This window comes from Salvelinus namaycush, chromosome 41 (assembly GCF_016432855.1).
Source record: "Salvelinus namaycush isolate Seneca chromosome 41, SaNama_1.0, whole genome shotgun sequence".
NCBI lineage: Eukaryota > Metazoa > Chordata > Actinopteri > Salmoniformes > Salmonidae > Salvelinus > Salvelinus namaycush.
The window spans coordinates 4,988,030-5,008,123 of NC_052347.1; the positions used below are offsets into that span (position 1 = coordinate 4,988,030).

The following is a 20,094-nucleotide window of genomic DNA, read 5'->3' on the forward strand; positions in this document are numbered from 1 at the left end:
GTTTGGAGAGGTCCGTGCCATCTCCACCCGCATAGGGGAAAAGGTGCTTTGTTTCTCAAAGCTATAATTCAAGAAAACGGACTAAATGTATCGGTAAGTACATTATTCTCTAACACATGTATGATAGGTGTGTTTCGTTTTCTTTCCGTATTCAGAATAGGATGATTCAAGTGTGAATTATATTAGGTTGGGGGGAATTCATTGTATCACTCTATGGAATGTGTACTATTCCTCGAGGAACAATAATGATTTGGGGGTTTATTTGGAGTTCGCTGACCTAACAATTCTGCAAATATTGAACATGCAGTTCTGATACCACAACACAACTGAGAAACTGTAACTTTGACTAGTGCACAGAAATATCTATTTATTTATCATGATTTATTTACTCATTTCAAACGTATTATTTCAAAGATTGGAGATGAGATGAGGCACTGCTTTTTTTGCAGAACATTGTTCCATGAATGATCTGTAGTTGGAAATTCAACTTGATTCAGTTAAATCGTTGTTTTTAAAGAGCTTGGTCTCCCATTGCTGATATTCCTCAAATGACTGGATGCACCTCTGTGTCACTATTCCATCATAAACATTGTTGGTGTAGTGAATTTGGGGGTGTGGGAACTGCAATCTGGAACACAATTATGGCCCTCCGTGAGGGGGCACAGAGATGTTTACATTAAGCCTACAAAATGTCTCCAGGCTCTAGTATATTGTGTCTCACTACAAAAGAATCAAAGATGGTGACCACAATACTGATGGAGATGCATTAGGATCAAGTTGAGAAATGCCAGAGCATGCCCCCTGTGACCTAACTAAAGGGGTAAATTGACTAAATCAGTTTGGTGATCAGTTTGAGGTTCTAGTGCAGGGATCATCAACTAGATTCAGCCATGGGCCGATTCTTTCTTGAGTGGATGGTCAGGGGACCGGAACATAATTACAAATAACTTGAAGCCTGCAAATTGACCGCAAGAAGCCCAAACAGATATAATATTTGACTAAAATATAAAAATCTCAAACCTGGCTTACATTTGTATACAATCACATATATTCCTCTATTATGCGTGGGAATACTTTGGAACAAATTTCCAAAATAAAAATCACTTGGAGCTAATTTTATGTTTTTTTACAATCTTTTATGTCCAACAATAAAAAATTCTAAAAATATAAAGTACCAGTTAAAAGTGTGGGCATACCTACTCATTCAAGGGTTTTTCTTTATTTGGACCATTTCTACATTGTAGAATAATAGTGACGACATCAAAACTATGAAATATCACATATGGAATCATGTAGTAAACAAAAAAAGTGTTAAACAAATCAAAATATATGTTATATTTGAGATTCTTCGAAGTAGCCATCCTTTGCCTTCATAACAGTTTTGCACACTCTTGGCATTCTCTCAACTAGCTTCATGAGGTAGTCACCTGGAATGCATTTCAATTAACAGGTGTGCCTTGTTAAAAGTGAATTTGTGTAATTTATTTCCTTCTTAATGCGTTTGAGCGATTCAGCTGTGTTGTGACAAGGTAGGGGTGGTATAGAGAAGATAGCCCTATTTGGTAAAATACCAAGTCCATATTATGTCAAGAACAGCTCAAATAAGCAAAGACATGAAACTCAGCCAATCAGGCAAATTTCAAGATCTCTGGAAGTTTCTTCAAGTGCAGTTGCAAAAACCATCAAGCGCTATGATGAAACTGGCTCTCATGAGGACCGCCACAGGAATGGAAGACCCAGAGTTACCTCTGCTGCAGAGGATAAGTTCATTAGAGTTAACTGCACCTCAGATTACAGCCCATATAAATGCTTTACAGAGTTCAAGTAACAGACACATCTCAACATCAACTGTTCAGAGGAGACTGCGTGAATCAGGCCTTCATGGCCAAATTGCTGCAAAGAAACCACTACTAAAGGACACCAATAATAACAAGAGACTTGCATGGGCCAAGAAACACGACCAATGGACATTATACCAGTGGAAATCTGTCCTTTGGTCTGATGAGTCCAAATTTGAGATTTTTGGTTCCAACCGCTGTCTTTGTAAGACGCAGAGTAGGTGAACGAATGATCTCCGCATGTGTGGTTCCCACCGTGAAGCATGGAGGAGGTGTGATGGTGTGGGGATGCTTTGCTGGTGACACTGTCTGGGATTTATTTAGAATTCAAGCATGGTCACCACAGCATTCTGTAGCGATACCCCATCCCATCTGGTTTGCGCTTAGTGGGACTTTTGTTCATTTGTTTTATCAACAGGAAAATGACCCAACACACCTCCGGGCTGTTTAAGTGTTATTTGACCAAGAAGGAGAATGATGGAGTGCTGCATCAGATGACCTGGCCTACACAATCACCCAACCTCAACCCAATTGAGATGGTTTGGGATGAGTTGGACCGCAGAGTGAAGGAAAAGCAGCCAACAAGTGCTCAGCATATGTGGGAACTCCTTCAAGACTGTTGGAAAAGCATTCCAGGTGAAGCTGGTTGAGAGAATGCCAAGTGTGTGTAAAGCTGTCATCAAGGCAAAGGGTGGCTACTTTGAAGAATCTAAAATATGTTTTGATTTGTTTAACACTTTTTTGGTTACTACATGATTCCATATGTGGTATTCATCGTTTTGATGTCTTCACTATTATTTTACAATGTAGAAAATAGTAAAAATAAAGAAAAACCTTGAAGAGTAGGTGTATCCAAACTTTTGACTGGTACTGTATATATATTTTTGGTTCATAAAACTTGGGGGGCCAAATAAAATCACTGGGCCACCAGTTGGGGAACCCTGTTCTAGTGGTTGTGGTTCCATTATTTTTGTAATCTTAGGAATTATTCCAGACTATTCTTTGGTCAGATGAGTGAAGGATGTATTAAACCATTTGAAGATTGTAGTACTTCAATGTTACGCATTACACACTATCGGCTGGTAGGGCTGGCCAGGTTAATGAATAGTGTTTGTGTAATGAACACAAGGGGAGACAGAGAGCTGGCTTCAAGCGCAGGGCGCAGCAGATGTTTATTGCAAAGGACCACAGGAGGAGGCAGGTAGCTGGGTCCAGGGGTAGGCAGAAGGTCATACACAGGGGGTCCAAAAGGGCAACAGTACAGGCAGGGAAAAGGCTAGTAATGTAGTCTGGGAGATCAGGCAATAAATAGATAACAGGAAATCCGATAAGCTACAGTACAGGCAGGGAACAGGCAAAAAGGCGTCGTTAGTGAGACAGGCAAAAACTATCATACACGGGAGGAGTAAATCACGGGGAAAACCAGAGCTCTGAAAGACGTGTGTCACAATACAAACAATACCTTACAGTGATGGGTGCAAAGAACTGAACTCAATAGCGTGTGATAATGACATACAGGTGTGTGAACAGGTGATTAGAATTCAGGTGATTGAGATCTGGAGAGTGAGCTGCGTTCAGGTGATCTAGGTGTTTGAGTGTGTGAGCTGGAAAGTGGGCTGGAAAGTGAGCTGCCAGCCTATAGTGTGTAATGCGTAACATTGTAGTACTTCAATCTTCAAATGGTTTAATACATCCTTCACTCATCTGACCAAAGAATATTCTGGAATAATGTCACGCTGGTATAAAGGATTTGGAGACAGGTGCAGGAATACACAATAGGGGTTTTTAATACACCCAAAACAAACGCGTATACAAAAACACTGGGCTGTACCCAAACAAAAGAGCGAGGGTAAACCTCGTTGAACGACACCCCTAATACACAATATATATATATATATATATATATATATAAAGCACGCAGCATAACAGCTGCACCAACACATAGGTACTCACACCACCAACGGACATGGGAACAATAACCGACAGAGGGAACAGAGGGCACATATATAACATACTAATCAGGGGAAATGGGAACCAGGTGTGTGTAATCAGACAAGACAGTCCGGGGTTGATGATAATGAATCCCGCTCAGTGAATCCTAGAAAGCCGGTGACGTAGACCTCCGGAACTGGTGAACAGAATGAGCATCAGTACCGGGGGGGGGATCCGTGACAGTTCAGGGGATCTACGTGTTTGAGGGTGTGAGTTGGAAGCAGACGTTACAGTTTGGCCCAATGGATCTGCCCACAATTACAGAATAAAACAGTCCTCTGTCTATCAAATCATCTTTTTTGCAATGGAAACGTGTGGAGAAACCAGTCGAAACTCCACCCTGAGTGAGTGCCTCTGAAACCAACAGGCTTTAAAAGAGACCGTTGGCCTTTGAAGAGAAAAGGAGTCAGAAATGCTTGATTGAAAGAGAGGGGTGAAAGAACTGTATGATTCGGCCAGTGTGCTGCAAATTAATCTGCTTAAAGGATTACAACATTCCAAATCAGAACCTGATATAATCATCTGGATTAAAATGTTGGTTGGGAATGTTGTAATTCGGTAATTCCGTTGCCCATAGTGACTGCACAAAAGCTGTTTCAATAGTGTCTCTCCACTGTATGAGTACCAACTAATTCCGAAGGAATATTCTCTCTCTCTCTCTCTCTCTCTCTCTCACTCTCACTCTCACACTCTCTCTCACACTCTCTCTCACACTCTCTCTCACACTCTCTCTCACACTCTCTCTCACACTCTCTCTCACACTCTCTCTCTCACACACTCACACACTCACACACTCACACACTCACACACTCACACACTGGGCTCCCAGGTAGGGCAAGGCTAGGATAATGAGTGACTACACTAGGCAGAGGACAGGTACTGTATGTTGTGTAGTCTTGTTTTACACATCCTGTGTGAAAACTACTCACTGTGGTAAGACCATCAGAAGTACATTACAGATTCGCACAACTAGGACCTGAGAACCCCAAAAAGGGTAAGAGGGTAGACAACGGATATTGTTAATTTTGAAAGGATATCGTTTCTTTTGCTGTGTGTATATTTGGATCCTGAACAGCTGGTCATAAAGTATGTCAGATACCAAAAACACAACACTCACATAACTCTTGATTAAAAGCTTTTGAGAAACTCCGGTTTGGATCTGAAATGGGTTATAAAGCATTCACATCATTTATCATGGGTTTCTTGTAGGATATGGTTGCACCGAGTCAAAAAAAAGTGTGACACATGCAATAACCTGTTAATATCTTCCTATAATGTATGATTATATCATTTTAGGTTGAGATTCGGATGTTATGATCAACTAACTGTGTTGTATTAATGGACAGTGTGTACTCTGCTACAGTAAACGAAACAAACACAAAGGGCCAGCTTTCTATGAGTTCAAATAAAGATCAGAGTTTTGTGTGTGTTTTGGAGGTGTTTCATATTTAGTAGCCAAGTCACAGGGCATGTTCTCTGTAGGCTATGTCTAACTACGTGGTTGCACGTGGTCGAAATGGAAGTTGAAGCATGTCGTCTTCAGACAGATTTCTCAGCTAAAACTTCTTTTAAGATGTAACCGCATGTCTACAAATCAACTGTCTGTAACCACAAAACTACAAACCACTAATGGCCAACTCAACTCCACAGATGAGCGATCAGCCATAAACGCAGGCAACCAGATCCCTGGTCTGATCAGAACCCCTTTCTCTCCCCCTGTTGCCGACTGCCGACGCCCTGGGACCCGTCGTCACCATGGAGACGGTGGTGATCGTGGCCATTGGGGTGCTGGCCACCATCTTCCTGGCCTCCTTCATTGCCCTGGTGGTGGTGTGTCGACACCGCTACTGCCACCCCCACCACCTGCTGCACCACTTCAACTCCAAGTCAGTGCCTAGTATACCTACTAGCTACATACAATACATCTTGGAGGGGAGGGAGGGAACAGTGGCATCTTGGGTCGCCTAGTATACCTAGCTAGCTTCATCTGGGAGGGGGAGGGAAGGGACAGTGGCATTTTGGATGGTTATGGGTAGGGCCCTGAGTTTGTCCAGACCAGGAAAACTCTTGGCCCTAGTGATGGGGTATGGGGCCTATAGTGCATTAGGTGGTGGTAAGGGGTCCTGGATATATCTGATTCAACTGTATCCCACTCTTACCCAGGTCCAACGGACTGACCTGCTGGTTTGAAGCTATAAGTCTATGGATTGAACAGAGCGACTTCACAGCACTAAGGTCAAAACGATACATGGGATTAATACTAAGTCAACATACAGGGGCAAAGTTCTAGAGCCAGTAATGTCTCACTCTCTTGTTCTCTCGCTCTCCTTCGTGTTCCCCCTCTCTCTCATACACACGTGTTCTATTAAATACATTCCCTCCCTCTCACACACTTATTCAATACACATTCCCTCCCTTTCACTCTCACACACTCTCTCTCTTCCCTTCATCAGAACTTCTCTGCTTCCCCACAGACCCAATGTTGACCTGATCGGTGCCATGGAGACCCAGAGTGAGCCGTCTGAGCTGGAGCTGGACGACGTGGTCATCACCAACCCTCACATCGAGGCCATCCTGGAGAACGAGGACTGGATCGAGGACGCCTCGTACGTCTGCCATGTGACACTGACATGTGCCAGGAGTAGATCAGGCTAGCTGTTGTAGCTATTCGTGTATATATATATATATATAGCCTTCCATGGTTACAAGAGTAACAACTTCAACATGATCATAACATCATCAAGTTCAAATAGGTGCTACATCTCTGACATGATCATACAATAATGAACCCTTATTTAAAGCTATTCTCTTTTTTTAACAGTGGCTTGGTTTCGCATTGTATATCCATCTTAAAGGTAATGTCTGCGTGCTGTACACCCTGCATGAATACGTTGTTTTCATTAGGATCTAACTCAATGATATTTACACGCTCTCTCCACTGGCAGATCTGCCACACCCTGACTGAAAAGCTGGTTGCCATGACAATGGGCTCAGGCGCTAAGGTGAAAGCCCCAGCCAGCCTCAGTGACATCATCACTGTGGCTAAACGCATCAGTCCGAGGTAACTGTCAGGTTATACAGCACTATCACACAACCCGTAAATTGCCTGACCGTCCTACGTCCTTCATGACCTCCCATCGTCCTGTGCGTGTCTGTAGGGTGGATGACGTTGTGCGATCTATGTACCCTCCACTGAACCCCATACTCCTGGATGCCAGGTAGCTAATGATGTTTTCTTCTGTTAGATAACATCATTTATAATGGTTTGAGGGGGGCAAAGAAAACTGGGCAAATAGACCATATAGATCATAGCTCTGCTGATAGAACTCATATGGTCAGATGGTCTGACCTGACCAACAAAGTGACTATAGGTGGGGATGGTACAATATAAGCCATGGTAATCAGACGGACTTGTGCGTCAATGTTTCCCTGTCCAGTCTTGATGGAGAAATTCTACATGCCCTTTTGTCTATTTTGTCCCCTCAGGGCAACCGCCCTCCTCCTGTCAGTCAGTCACCTGGTGCTGGTGACCCGCAACGCCTGTCACATGTCTGGCAGCATGGACTGGATCGACCAATCCCTGCACGCCGCTGAGGATCACATGGTGGTGCTGCGGGAGGCGGCGCTAGCGTCCGAACCGGAACGGAGTCTACCTGGAATAGACATGCAGAGAGAGCAGGCCATCTAGAACACACAGAAACGTACATACACACACGCACACATTCACATGGCAAGGCACATACACTCCTTCTCTATACATTATACACATCTCGGGCACATTCTCACACATACACAATGCTTGATAAACACACAATAAAAAAACTCACATTCCCAAAACACACATTTCCACTTTCCCACTGCTGTTCTGTGCTGATTTACATATAGATGGGTTGCCAGATAATAGAAAAGAGCTGGTTTTAGAAACTGATAGGTGCCAGATCCTTGTGCTATTTTCCTCTTGATCCTTTCACTTTTACCATGTTTCTGGTTTTGTATATAGTTATCTATAACCATAATGCATGTTATGATTAGGATTTATATAGGTTTTATGTTACACTCTCAGATTCAGATTGTATTGTAAGTAAGTGGAGAGCTCACTGAGATAGGCTTGTGTGTAGTTGCCAGATGACTGGCCCCTTGATATTCATTCCTGAGTGTCTTCCATCTCCCAGCGGTGAGCTGTAATCCGCCCCGTTAGGAGTGCAGTCACATGGAAGCTTAAATTTAGTCAACTAATCCATGTGGGGGAAAACCCTGTACACCCAATAGGACCAAAGGCCTGGGAAATAGATGCACACCTACTCAGAGCAATACACTCTTACTTAGAGAAATACACTCTTACTCAGAACAATACACTCTTACTCAGAACAATACACTCTTACTCAGAACAATACACTCTTACTCAGAGCAATACACTCTTACTCAGAACAATACAGTCTTACTCAGAGCAATACACTCTTACTCAGAACAATACACTCTTACTCAGAGCAATACACTCTTACTCAGAGCAATACACTCTTACTCAGAGCAATACACTCTTACTCAGAGCAATACACTCTTACTCAGAGCAATACACTCTTACTCAGAACAATACACTCTTACTCAGAACAATACACTCTTACTCAGAACAATACACTCTTACTCAGAGCAATACACTCTTACTCAGAACAATACACTCTTACTCAGAGCAATACACTCTTACTCAGAGCAATACACTCTTACTCAGAACAATACACTCTTACTCAGAACAATACACTCTTACTCAGAGCAATACACTGCTACTTTTTTTTTAGAACCAGGAGTCAAGACAAGCCTCCGTACCAGCTGAAGGTGTTGGACGGCTTTATGCGGGTCCCTGTTGCGTTTGTTGGGCGGATGAACTACTTAATTGGCTGTTATCGTAAGGGAGGGTCAAATGTGTGTGTATGGGGGAAGGTTTCTTTGTTAGCCGTGTCAAATGAGGTGGAGGTGAATTTGCGTGCCTTGTGCTGACCGGTGGCGCGATGTTATTGGAGCATGGCTAGCTGCCTCTCCATGCATGCCTAATACCGTAGCTAGAACTGAAACCCAAGAGCAGTAATCACAGTATAACCCAGCTTTACACACACACACACACTGTCCAGCCCTAACACAGCTCACAGAGCTGCAAACACTGCACCACACACTCAAGCTTACGGAGCAACTGTAACAGAGCTCACACACTGCTAACCTAAGGAGCAACTGTACACAGTGATACACACACTTACGCAAAGAGACAGCGTCGATACTGTAAATACCCACATTAGACTTTTATAGGCAAAACTATACTGTTAAACACACGGTCAAGCTTAGAGACAAATCAGGCGGGTTTTTTTTACGTTGTCTTTCTGAGAAGACATGCCTTTTTCCTTCTTATATTTCAAGCTCTGAAATTCAGCCTAAGAGAAGACTGCCAGTATAACCGCAGCATAAGCAGAGCTCAGTGATGGAACGATATTGATTTAAGATGAAACATGAAGGAAGTGGCCACTCCTTTATTTTCCTGGTTTCCGTTGTTTATTACAATTGATTGCTTTTGTATGTAACCACTCCTGTGTCCTCTCCTCACCCACCCACCGTTTGTGATGTTTCCTTATCCCTCTTCTTTTTCAACTTTCTCTTTGTTTCCTTCCTTGATTTGTACAGGTAAATTAAAAGTTTCATAGGAAAATGTGAAATGCTGTTTCTTCTTCTTTTTGGTTAACATTTCTGAGGGAATCCACAGTCGGTAAGAAAACCACACACTCATGTAAGCTCTAGGAATAAGAAAATGGATCCAGTTGATTGATTGGGGATCAGGATGGTTGTCCTTCTGTTTGAAGGTATAGGCAGTCCTGTCTCTCTGCAAGCGAGAGCGATTGGCTGAGAACGAATAAGGCCCTAAAGCACCATACTTAAAGAAGACACACAGATACAACTTAAAAACAGCTACTAAGAAAACACTGTACGCAATTGTCATCACCTGACAAGAAACTATAATTCTCTTAATAATAGAAAATACAACAACAACAAAAATCTCAGGATATGTTGACATAAATGGGATCTTTTTTGTTTCTTTAGGTTTTCAATAGAGTCCTTTGCTTTTTTTCAGGCTGATTTGTTTCCAGTTTGGGAGGGAGTCATACTCATCTCTCTTCATCTCCAAAATAGTCTGAAACATACAAACAAACAAACCTGACTTCAGATACCGTAGAATACTGGAGAAAAGCAAGCATCCACTGGTCTTAGGGATGAACGTTTTGTGAAATGTATTTCCATAGAAACATATTCAGTCACATTTTCTCTTAATAAACCATCTGTTTTTATCAGCTGGAGACGACCACAAGAAGACATTTCAATTGGCCATTTCAGACCACAGCCATCATTAAGACGTTAGTGGTGCGCCCTAGTGGCTGTCAGGTGTAGCTGCACTCTGTTTTACATAACGTCATAATACTGTACATGACATTCAGCAGACAAATTTATCCAAAGTGTGCATACATAGTCCGTGAATACACTTTCATATGAGTGGCCCCAGTGGGAATCAAACCCATTATCCTGACGTTGCAAAGGGTTATGCTCTACCAACTGAGCCACACAGAACTGGCGTGTTTGTGTGTCAACCTGGAAGTCGTGGTCGGAGAGGTATATCTCCAGGCGCTGGGGGTCCACTCCCTCTGGCAGAGGGGTCTGCAGCAGCTCCTCTAGGGGGTACTGGGTCTTACTGAGCTGGGCCAGGGCGTCCTGCACCAAGGTCAGCTTGACCCGCCCGGCCTCCCCCTGGACAACAACGTTCACAAGTCAGCATATCTAAATGTAAAACGTACCTGACCTTGAAAGACAAAGACCGTGGTGCTTCTATGACACAGCAGTCTTTACCCCAACCAGATAATACTGAACTGGGTTTACTGCTGTTGTGAAGTTATTACCGATGGTGCTACTGATGTGTACAGATGCTATTATTGATAATGATAGTGATTGTGAGGAGGACGACGAATAGTCCTCTTTTCCTGTACCTGTGTGGTGGGTGTGGGTCTCTTCTCCCAGCGGGGGAAAACGTTGGTGAAGGTGAGGGGTTCTGCTCCGTCCTGGATGAGGTAGGCCTGAAGGGGGCGCCTCGGGTTCCTCTCTAAAACAACACACCGCAAAACCGTCAGAGAACCACAGAACAACTTAACCCCTAACTACAGCACATCCCCAACACACTCCTGATGATGACCAACAGCCATGTAAACACCTCAGATTATAATCTGGACCTCGAAGCCACTTCCTCTGCATTTTTACTTTCTCTACCTATTCCTCCCCTCTAATCAAGGACTGATTTGGACCTAGGACACCAGGTGGGTGCAATTACCAGCAGTACTCTGGACCTCATGGGGTAAGATGTATATACCCCTGATCTAAACAATCAACTATTCTATTAGCTGCCTTGCTTTGTCTACTTGCTCTCACCTTTGCAGTACTGGAGCACTGTCTGCATGGCACACCTCCTCTCATTAGCCCAGCGGATACAGGCTGAGCCAGCGGTCTGACTGTCCTCAGGCTCACCTGCCTGCCACAGATACAGCTCCATACAGTTATCCAGCAGGAACAGGGCTGGAGAGGGATAAGAGGGAGAGAGAGAAAGAGAGCGCGAGAGAGAGAGAGAGAATGAGAGAGAGAGAGAATAAGAGAGAGAATAAGAGAGAGAGAATAAGAGAGAGAGAGAGAAAGAGAGAGAGAGAGAAAGAGAGAGAGAGAATGAGAGGGAGAGAGAGTTAGAGAGAGCTGGTCCTGGGGCTGAGTTCACAAACCTGTTCTACTAACACACTGAAGCCTCAAGTCCCTGAGATAACAATGGAAGTTGTGTTTATGAGTGCCTGCGTGCATACGTGTGTGTTTGGGCATTGAGCGGACACTCACCTGGCTGTGGCACAAAGTACAGACTCTCCTGGACAAAGGGCATTGCCATGACAACCCCTGGCAACCGGGCAGGGCTCTGCAGCTCCTCCCCCTGGAAGTTTCCGGAACGGGTGCTCAGATGGAAGAGGCGTGGCGTGAAGTTATACTTCCCTGGATCTGAGCGATAACAACACACAGCATCTCATCACATCAACCTCTCAACCTTCCAGCACTCAGAGAAGTTCAGCTGGTGTATACCTTCTTACATTAGTCATTTGTGTGTTCATTGTCAGAACAGAAATGACAAGATTATGTTATAATGCTGTAATTGCATCAAAGGGTTGTTTAATGCAATAGAATAAGGGGTTGTTAGAACTCTCATCTGTGTGTGTTCTACTGAGGATGGGCCTCTGGAAGATTTACGATGTCTTTGGGTGATACCGCATTCCAGAGCATGAGTTAATGTTTCTGTTCTATAAGGTACCAGGGAGAGATGACCCCAGGGCGAGACCCTGGTCTCTACACAATGAGATATTGTCTGCTGTGAATTCTAAGTATCTTTCATACTAGTCTTAACCTTGTGACCCATTCCATACATCTGTTGTTTGTCATGTAGCCTGAAGGGGGTGTATCTTGGCTATAAAAATACCTTTGTACCTTTGTCTCGGGGCTCTCAACGAATCATCTGAGGGTGATTCGTCGACCAGTCATCATTAACGTAGTGCACTCAATCGATTCACTTTATATGTGTGTGTTGTATTGACCTGCTCTCTTACTAATAAGTGAATAAAGATTTAGTTTAAGTATAACTCTGACTTGTGTGATAAGTTTGTCTCTCCTCATTTGATAGTAAAGAAATGAACCACCACATCATTTAAAAAGAAGACATTTGGGCTGGGATATCTGTTCAGGTTATTCTGAACTTTCAGGTATTTCGTTAAATACAGTGCCGTGAAAAAGTATTTGCCCTATTGGTAATTTTCTCTACTTTTGCATATTTTCGATATTGAATGTGATCAGATCTTCAACCCAAACCTAATATTAGATAAAGGGAACCTGAGTGAACAAATAACACAACAATGACATACTTATTTCATTTATTTAATGAACGAAGTTATGCAACACCCAATTAATTTCTGTGAAAAAGTAATTGCCCCCTTACATTCAATAACTGGCTGTGTCACCTTTAGCTGCAATGACTTCAACCAAACACTTCCTGTAGTTGTTAATCAGTCTCTCACATCGCTGTGGAGGAATTTTGGCCCACTCTTCCATGCAGAACTTCTTTAACTCAGCAACATTTGTGTGTTTTCAAGCATGAACTGCTCCTTTCAAGTCCTGCCACAACATCTCAATTGGGATTAGGTCTGGACTTTGACTAGGCCATTTCAAAACTTCACATTTGTTGCTTTTTAGCCATTTTCATGTAGACTTGATTGTGTGTTTTGGATCATTGTCTTGCTGCATGACCCAGCTGCACTTCAGCTTCAGCTCACAGACGGATGGCCTGAATGACTAAATGGAACTCTATTCCACATCAGGTAACTGATGCACGCAGTAGGAAGAATGTTCTATGGACAGATGATTCAAAAGTATAACTTTTTGGACGACATGGGTTCCATTATGCCTGGCGAAAAGCAAACACTGCATTCCACAGTAAGAACCTCATACCAAAGGTCATGCATGGTGGTGGTAGTGTGATGGTTTGGGGATGCTTTGCTGCCTCGGGACCTGGACGACTTGCCTTAATAGAAGGAACCATGAATTCTGCTCCGTATCAGAGAATTCTACAGGAGCATCTCAGTCTCTGAGCTGAAGCTGAGGCGCAGATGAGCTATGCAGCAAGACAATGATCCAAAACACACAATCAAGTCTACATGAAAATGGCTAAAAAGCAACAAATTTTACATTTCGGAATGGCCTAGTCCAGACCTAATCCCAATTGAGATGAAAGGAGCAGTTCATGCTTGAAAACCCACAAATGACGCTGAGTTACAGCAGTTCTGCATAGAAGAGCGGGCCAAAGTTCCTCCACAGCGATGTGAGAGACTGTTCAACAACTACAGGAAGCGTTTGGTTGGAATCATTGTAGTTAAATGTGGCAAAACCAGTTATTGAGTGTAAGGGGGCAACTACTTTTTCACACAGGGACATTGGGTGTTAAATAACTTTGTTCATTAAATAAATGAAATAAGTATGTAATTGTTGTGTTATTTGTTCACTCAGGTTCCCTTTATCTAATATTAGGTTTTGGTTGAAGATCTGATCACATTCGGTATCAAAAATATGCAAAAGTAGAGAAAATTAGAAAGGGGGAAAATACTTTTTCACAGCACTGTATGTCAAGGTGTGTTTTGTTCAGGTATGAACAGGAGCTGAGGGGTGTGTACCTTGTAGCATGCAGTCATAGGCCTTCCTGTCCTGCTGCCCAATAGCGTTCCCAAACTCCACAGGCTCCGCCCCTTCCTCCACTTCCTGCACCCTCGAAGGGCTATCACTGCTGAGGCCCAGTTCAGGAGGGCACCTAACACACAGACAGCAGAAATCACGCATACCCACGTATTAATACTGTTGCATTCCAACAAATGAATACATACAGAAGCACAGGAACACATCCATGAAGTGAGACTTACATCTGAGTGAGTCGCTCCACAGCCCTCTTGCCTGCCTCCCGGGAGCTGGCGTGGGCCTTACAGCCATGCCACAGGTAGAGCGCCCCCTGTTGACTGTTGAGCAGTATGAGAGAACCTCGGGAGCGCAGGCCGCCACAGCTACAGTCCACCTCCAACAGACTGGCCTCCTCAGGCAGCTCCCCACGCACACAGAACAGACGCCAGACTCCTACAGGACATAGTGAGACTGCAGATAGGAACACAGGTCTTCACAGAACACACAGACACAAAACTAGACAAACACACCCCACCTAAATTAGAGGAGGTAAGGCCAAGGTAATATCCCACCTGTGTTGTTGGTGGTGTCCGCTCGGCAGCCTTTGTGGATGACCAGACCTCCCTGGAAAAGCTGAAGGAAACATGGAGGCTCCTGCCCCTGCGGCACCATCACCTTCAACAGGACAACAACACAGGTAGGAACATCAGTCAGAGAGCCTACGGTACTCAACAACCAAAGGCATCCTTCTCAGCAATAACACTGGTTTAAACGCAGGCCTCTGAAATGCTAGGCAGGTTTAACCATAGACATCCTATCATTTGCATGTTCTATACGTGATTCTATGGTTTTAACTGAGGCTATGGGTGGTTTAAGAGTGTAGATGGAAGAACCACCCACCTGTGTTCCCTCATGACTCGTGAGTGCAGACGCGCCTCGCCCATTGATACTGGAGTGCCGGCCCTGCCAGATGAAGACAGCAGAGCACTCCCTCCCAGGCTCCCCGCTTTGATCCGCTGGGCTGAGAGTATAGGTCCAGCGGACCAGGTACGTGTCTCCTTCATGCAGCTGCCCTGAGCTCTCCAGCTGGGCCTCGCTGTCCTCAAACTCCTGAATGTGCCAGGTATCCACGGCAACAGTGCTCAGCTCCACCTGCCGCCCGTCCTCCAGGGGTACGACACCATGCCCCCTCTGAACGTCCAACCCCTCCAGGACTGTAGGGACCACCCCGTCCCCTGGCAGTGCCACCCCCTGCCCTGCCACCAGCGCCTTGGCATCACACGCACACAGAGACACAGACTCTAACTGCTGCTGGGGCTGCTGGGGCAGGGGGCTCTGCTGGGGCCACACTGGCATGGCAGTCTGCACAGAGAGACACAGTAGAGAGAGGAAGGGAGAGGAGAAATACGGTCAAAGAAGACCAGGCATCTTTCTCACAGTCACTCTGAATCTATACAGGATGGGTCCTATTTGGCTTTGAGTCATGTGTTTCACACATTGACTCGGGACCGGTACCCCCTGTATATAGCCTCGTTATTAGTATTTTATTGTTACTTTTTAAATATTTTTTTTTACTTTAGTTTATATAGTAAATATTTTCTTAACCATTTTTTCTTACAATGTCATGTTGGTTAAGGGCTGATAAGTAAGCGTTTCATGGTAAGGTGTCTACAGCTGTTGTATTCAGCGCATGTGACAAATACAATTTGATTCGATTTGATCTTTCTCTAACTAACCTGTGCCTCCTCCACCACCATTGCAGCGGTCTCCTCCTTATCTCCAGCCCAGTCCAGAAACTTCTCCCTGAAGAGGGCTGTCTCCTTGTGCTCAGAGACACAGCCAAACAGAGCCCAGCCGGGCCGTCTTTCACCTTGCCTGTACACAAATCGCACACATAATGTGTCAATGAATACAACAGTTTGTATTTAAATGAGGTATTTTACTATGTAAGCACATGTGTGGTGTGTACCTACGGCTGTATGCTGGGGTTGCAGTGTGTGGGGTCCAGTGGGTTGACCCTACAGTTGCTGTAGTCGTAGGGACCACCCCACACCTGCTGGGCCAGCTGTACAGCCACACTCCTGTCGCCAGGGGCAACATCCTTCCCATGCCACAGGTACACCTCGCTGCCAAAGTCAAACACCAAGGCCTGGTAGAGAGACAGGGGAACAAACAGAGGCAGAGAGAGAGACAGAGACAAAGAGAGACAGAGGCAGAGAGAGAGAACTATTCAGAGATCAGATACTATCTGTAAGTGTTGAAAATCACACGAAAGTTGATAGATGGCATTCCAGTTTATAATCTTTGTATTGAGTTAAAAACCCATTGACTGATATGTAGCACCAAGGCAGCAATGGATGAGAAGCCACAGAAACACACAGGGGGATCCAGGGAGGGACTGACCTCAGTGGATCCCAGTAGGGAGACAGTGGGGATGGCTGCCCAGGCCTGCTCATGAGGTACCAGTCTGTTCTCCACCAGCCTGTACAAACAGTTAGACTCCACCACCCCACTCTCATACAGCTCATCCTCTTCTGGGGCTCCCGCCCCTACAGGGAACACACACATATACGATCACACATACAGTACACAAAGACAGACGCAAATGGTCACTTACTGGTTGCTTGCATACTTACTTTCTTGGTTTCTTGCTTACTGACTGATTGACTGACTTAGTTTACTGACTGGCTGACTGACTCAGTTTACTGACTTACTGACTGACTGACTTACTTAATTACTTAGTTTACTTACTGACTGACCGATTTAGTTTACTGACTTACTGAGTGTCTTAGTTTACTGACTGACTTAGTTTACGGACTTACTTAGTTTACTTACTGACTGATTTAGTTTACTGACTTACTGACTGTCTTGGTTTACTGACTGACTTAGTTTACTGACTTACTTAGTTTACTTACTGACTGATTTAGTTTACTGACTTACTGACTTACTTAGTTTACTTACTGACTCTCTGACTTAATTACTTAGTTTACTGACTGACTGACTAACTGAATTTACTGACTGACTGACTTAGTTTACTGACTGACTGACTTAGTTTACTGACTGACTGACTCACTTAGTTTACTGACTGACTTAGTTTACTGACTGACTGACTGACTTAGTTTACTGACTGACTGACTCAGTTTACTGACTGACTGACTCACTTAGTTTACTGACTGACTTAGTTTACTGACTGACTGACTCACTTAGTTTACTGACTGACTTAGTTTACTGACTGACTGACTCACTTAGTTTACTGACTGACTTAGTTTACTTACTTACTGACTTACTTAGTTTACTGACTGACTTAGTTTACTTACTTACTGACTTACTTAGTTTACTGACTGACTTAGTTTACTTACTTACTGACTTACTTAGTTTACTGACTGACTTAGTTTACTGACTGACTGACTTAGTTTACTGACTGACTGACTCACTTAGTTTACTGACTGACTTAGTTTACTGACTGACTGACTGACTTAGTTTACTGACTGACTGACTCACTTAGTTTACTGACTGACTTAGTTTACTTACTTACTGACTTACTTAGTTTACTGACTGACTTAGTTTACTGACTGACTGACTCACTTAGTTTACTGACTGACTTAGTTTACTTACTTACTGACTTACTTAGTTTACTGACTGACTTAGTTTACTTACTTACTGACTTACTTACCTAAAAGGCCGTTCTGGTTGTTTTAATAGGATTTTCACATAGTTTGTACAGTTCTTATGGGTTTGTCTACTGAGTGAGTGACAGAGTGGTTGGTGACTAGTTCTAGTCCGACCTCTGTATTGTGTCTTTCCTCCCAGAAGGTTCCAGAAGTCAGAGGCCAGGCTGTTGTCAGTATTGACCCCCTCCTCTAGGTGGATGACCCCACAGGCCCGGCAGCCCAGATCCCCCTGGGTCTGGATCAACGATGCCAGCTCTGACGCCTGGACAGAGACAGCAGAAGACAGGCAAACATCATCACCACTTAGAACTGACATGAATCAGTGGCTTCACATTGTGTTTAAATGTAGAATGTAAAATGTACTTCAATGGTATTATTCAAAAGTCATATATGGTTTGAACTACAGATGAATAAGACGCCTAACGGGAATCCCTCATGAACAATACAAGCCAGGGATCTAGTTAGCCAAGGAATAGAGAGTAGACAGTCAGTATGTGATACAATGTGTGTGTAGTGTCGAAGTCGTACCTTGGCTTTCTCTGTTGTGTTGGCAAACTCTCCGCTCCAGAGGATGCAGTGAGTGGGTGTGACCAGCAGGAAGCAGTCTCCACTGTTCAGAGACCTGGCTGTGGGCTCCACCAGACGCACTTGCACATGATGCCAACCTGGCACGGTAGGAAACACACACACATGTTGATTAGAGAGTTTGTATCCACACACATATGCACATATACACACTCATAAACGTAATCATATACACACACACACACACACAATCTGTACCGACCTTTGATGTGAATGAGCATGAGGTTGCTGATGGGCAGGTTGTTGTTATTTGTCATTGACTCTGACTCTGTGGAAGTGACATCACGCAGATCGACGTTACTGAAGTCCTCTGTACTGGCCAGACCTGCTAGAGTTGAGTCAGCCATGTTAGAATTCTTGGCCACTGAGGGGTAGGACAGACATGGGACAGAGAGATCAGAGATGAGAAAGTCAGAAACAGTATATAAGCAGATTGAAAAAGGAGAGAGAGAGAGAGAGAGAGAGAGAGAGAGAGAGAGAGAGAGAATGAATGAATGAATGAAATACAGAGATGGCGAGAAAGAGAGTGAAAAATATAGAGCGAAAGAGAGAGGGAGCAAGAGAGAGAGAGAGAGAGAGATCTCTCTGGTATATGTTAACATCACTCACACTTCTCCACTTGTGTCCTGTTAGTGTTCACGGTAGCCATGGTGACTCTCTCTCCCATGAAGTCCTGCCTGATGTCATCGCGGGCCGCCAGAGCACGCAGAGGGTTCCGGGAGCCCTGGGTCCTACGGGACGGACGCACCGACCGCCTGTGCTGCGCTACTTCTGATGTCAGCCTGCACACACACACACACACACACACACACACACACACACACACACACACACACACACACACACACACACACACACACACACACACACACACACACACACACACACACACACACACACACACACACACACACACACACACACACACCAAAGAGGCATTTAGACACAAACACCCACAACGAAGACAATCATACAATTAGATAGAAGTGTACATGTAAACACATACACACAACCACCCCCCCCCCACACACACACACACACAAACAAACAAACAAACAAACTCACATGGGTGTGTTGGTCTGGCAGAGGGCACTGAGGTCCTGTTCCGGGTCAGTTCCAGTGGCAGCACCAGCCCCAGCAGGGAGGGCAGAGGGTGAGGGGGGCGACACCTCCCTGTAGAAACCACCACACGTCTCCTGGTCATCAGGGGTCATGACCTCCTTCACCCTCCCCGAGGTCACCTCCAGGGGCGTGTCCTGGGGAGCGGCTGGGGGAGGAGAGGGGTCGAACATAAGAGAAGTTACAGGTTTTCCACTTCCTTAGGATGCTCAAAGCATCACTGAGAAAAACACAGGAAGTGAGACAATAGCCACTAGTGGATAGACTTCCTCTCTTAATCTGAGGTTTGGACAAATCATCGTACTATTTAGCCTGTCCACAATGGAATCCAGTTTGTCCAGCTTTGTGTCCTCTTCCACCTCCATCCCAGGGTGACTGGAGATCTCTGTTGAGAGGAGAACCAGAGGTCAGGGAGGAGGATCTACAATCACAAACCAGACACAAACATCTTTTCTCTTTTGTGGATGGGGTATTTTTACCTTCATATGGGCATGCTGTTGCTGTGGCTCCTGTGGAGGGTCTCTTGGTGTGAGATGGAGGGGTCTCGTGTATGTCCGATACAGGGGACACCAAACCTGCAACGGGACAATCCCACACGGGTCTGAGTGAGGGAAAGAAAGAGA

The 20,094-nt window shown here is 44.5% G+C and overlaps 2 protein-coding genes across 4 annotated transcripts in view; one reads left to right on the forward strand and one right to left on the reverse strand.

Moving 5' to 3' along the window:
- Positions 1-9,526, forward strand: LOC120034508 (transmembrane protein 98-like). Of its 3 annotated transcripts, XM_038981095.1 has the most exons (8): positions 1-93; positions 5,481-5,716; positions 5,994-6,065; positions 6,305-6,436; positions 6,652-6,685; positions 6,776-6,891; positions 6,989-7,048; positions 7,317-9,526. In XM_038981095.1, exons 2-8 carry the CDS (start codon positions 5,586-5,588, stop codon positions 7,516-7,518), a joined length of 747 nt encoding a protein of 248 aa, XP_038837023.1. In that variant the 5' UTR covers positions 1-93; positions 5,481-5,585; the 3' UTR covers positions 7,519-9,526. The 3 variants fall into 3 exon arrangements, with proteins under 3 accessions (XP_038837023.1, XP_038837024.1, XP_038837025.1); XM_038981096.1 differs by lacking the exon at positions 5,994-6,065 and having other exon boundaries at positions 6,284-6,436; XM_038981097.1 differs by lacking the exon at positions 5,994-6,065.
- The window catches only part of LOC120033959 (supervillin-like), a 24,230-nt gene continuing 13,239 nt past the window's right edge, over positions 9,104-20,094 (reverse strand). Inside the window, exons 15-33 of the mRNA XM_038980358.1 lie at positions 19,951-20,046; positions 19,776-19,856; positions 19,418-19,619; positions 18,962-19,134; positions 18,555-18,716; positions 18,296-18,432; positions 17,882-18,029; positions 16,500-16,645; positions 16,070-16,245; positions 15,833-15,971; positions 14,997-15,458; positions 14,669-14,771; positions 14,342-14,549; positions 14,099-14,232; positions 11,730-11,885; positions 11,280-11,423; positions 10,844-10,956; positions 10,452-10,607; positions 9,104-9,999 (exon numbers count right to left, since the gene is read on the reverse strand). Of these exons, the coding sequence (XP_038836286.1) occupies positions 9,913-9,999; positions 10,452-10,607; positions 10,844-10,956; positions 11,280-11,423; positions 11,730-11,885; positions 14,099-14,232; positions 14,342-14,549; positions 14,669-14,771; positions 14,997-15,458; positions 15,833-15,971; positions 16,070-16,245; positions 16,500-16,645; positions 17,882-18,029; positions 18,296-18,432; positions 18,555-18,716; positions 18,962-19,134; positions 19,418-19,619; positions 19,776-19,856; positions 19,951-20,046 (3,023 nt within the window). The 3' untranslated portion in view covers positions 9,104-9,912. The remainder of the gene's footprint in view (positions 10,000-10,451; positions 10,608-10,843; positions 10,957-11,279; positions 11,424-11,729; positions 11,886-14,098; positions 14,233-14,341; positions 14,550-14,668; positions 14,772-14,996; positions 15,459-15,832; positions 15,972-16,069; positions 16,246-16,499; positions 16,646-17,881; positions 18,030-18,295; positions 18,433-18,554; positions 18,717-18,961; positions 19,135-19,417; positions 19,620-19,775; positions 19,857-19,950; positions 20,047-20,094) is intronic.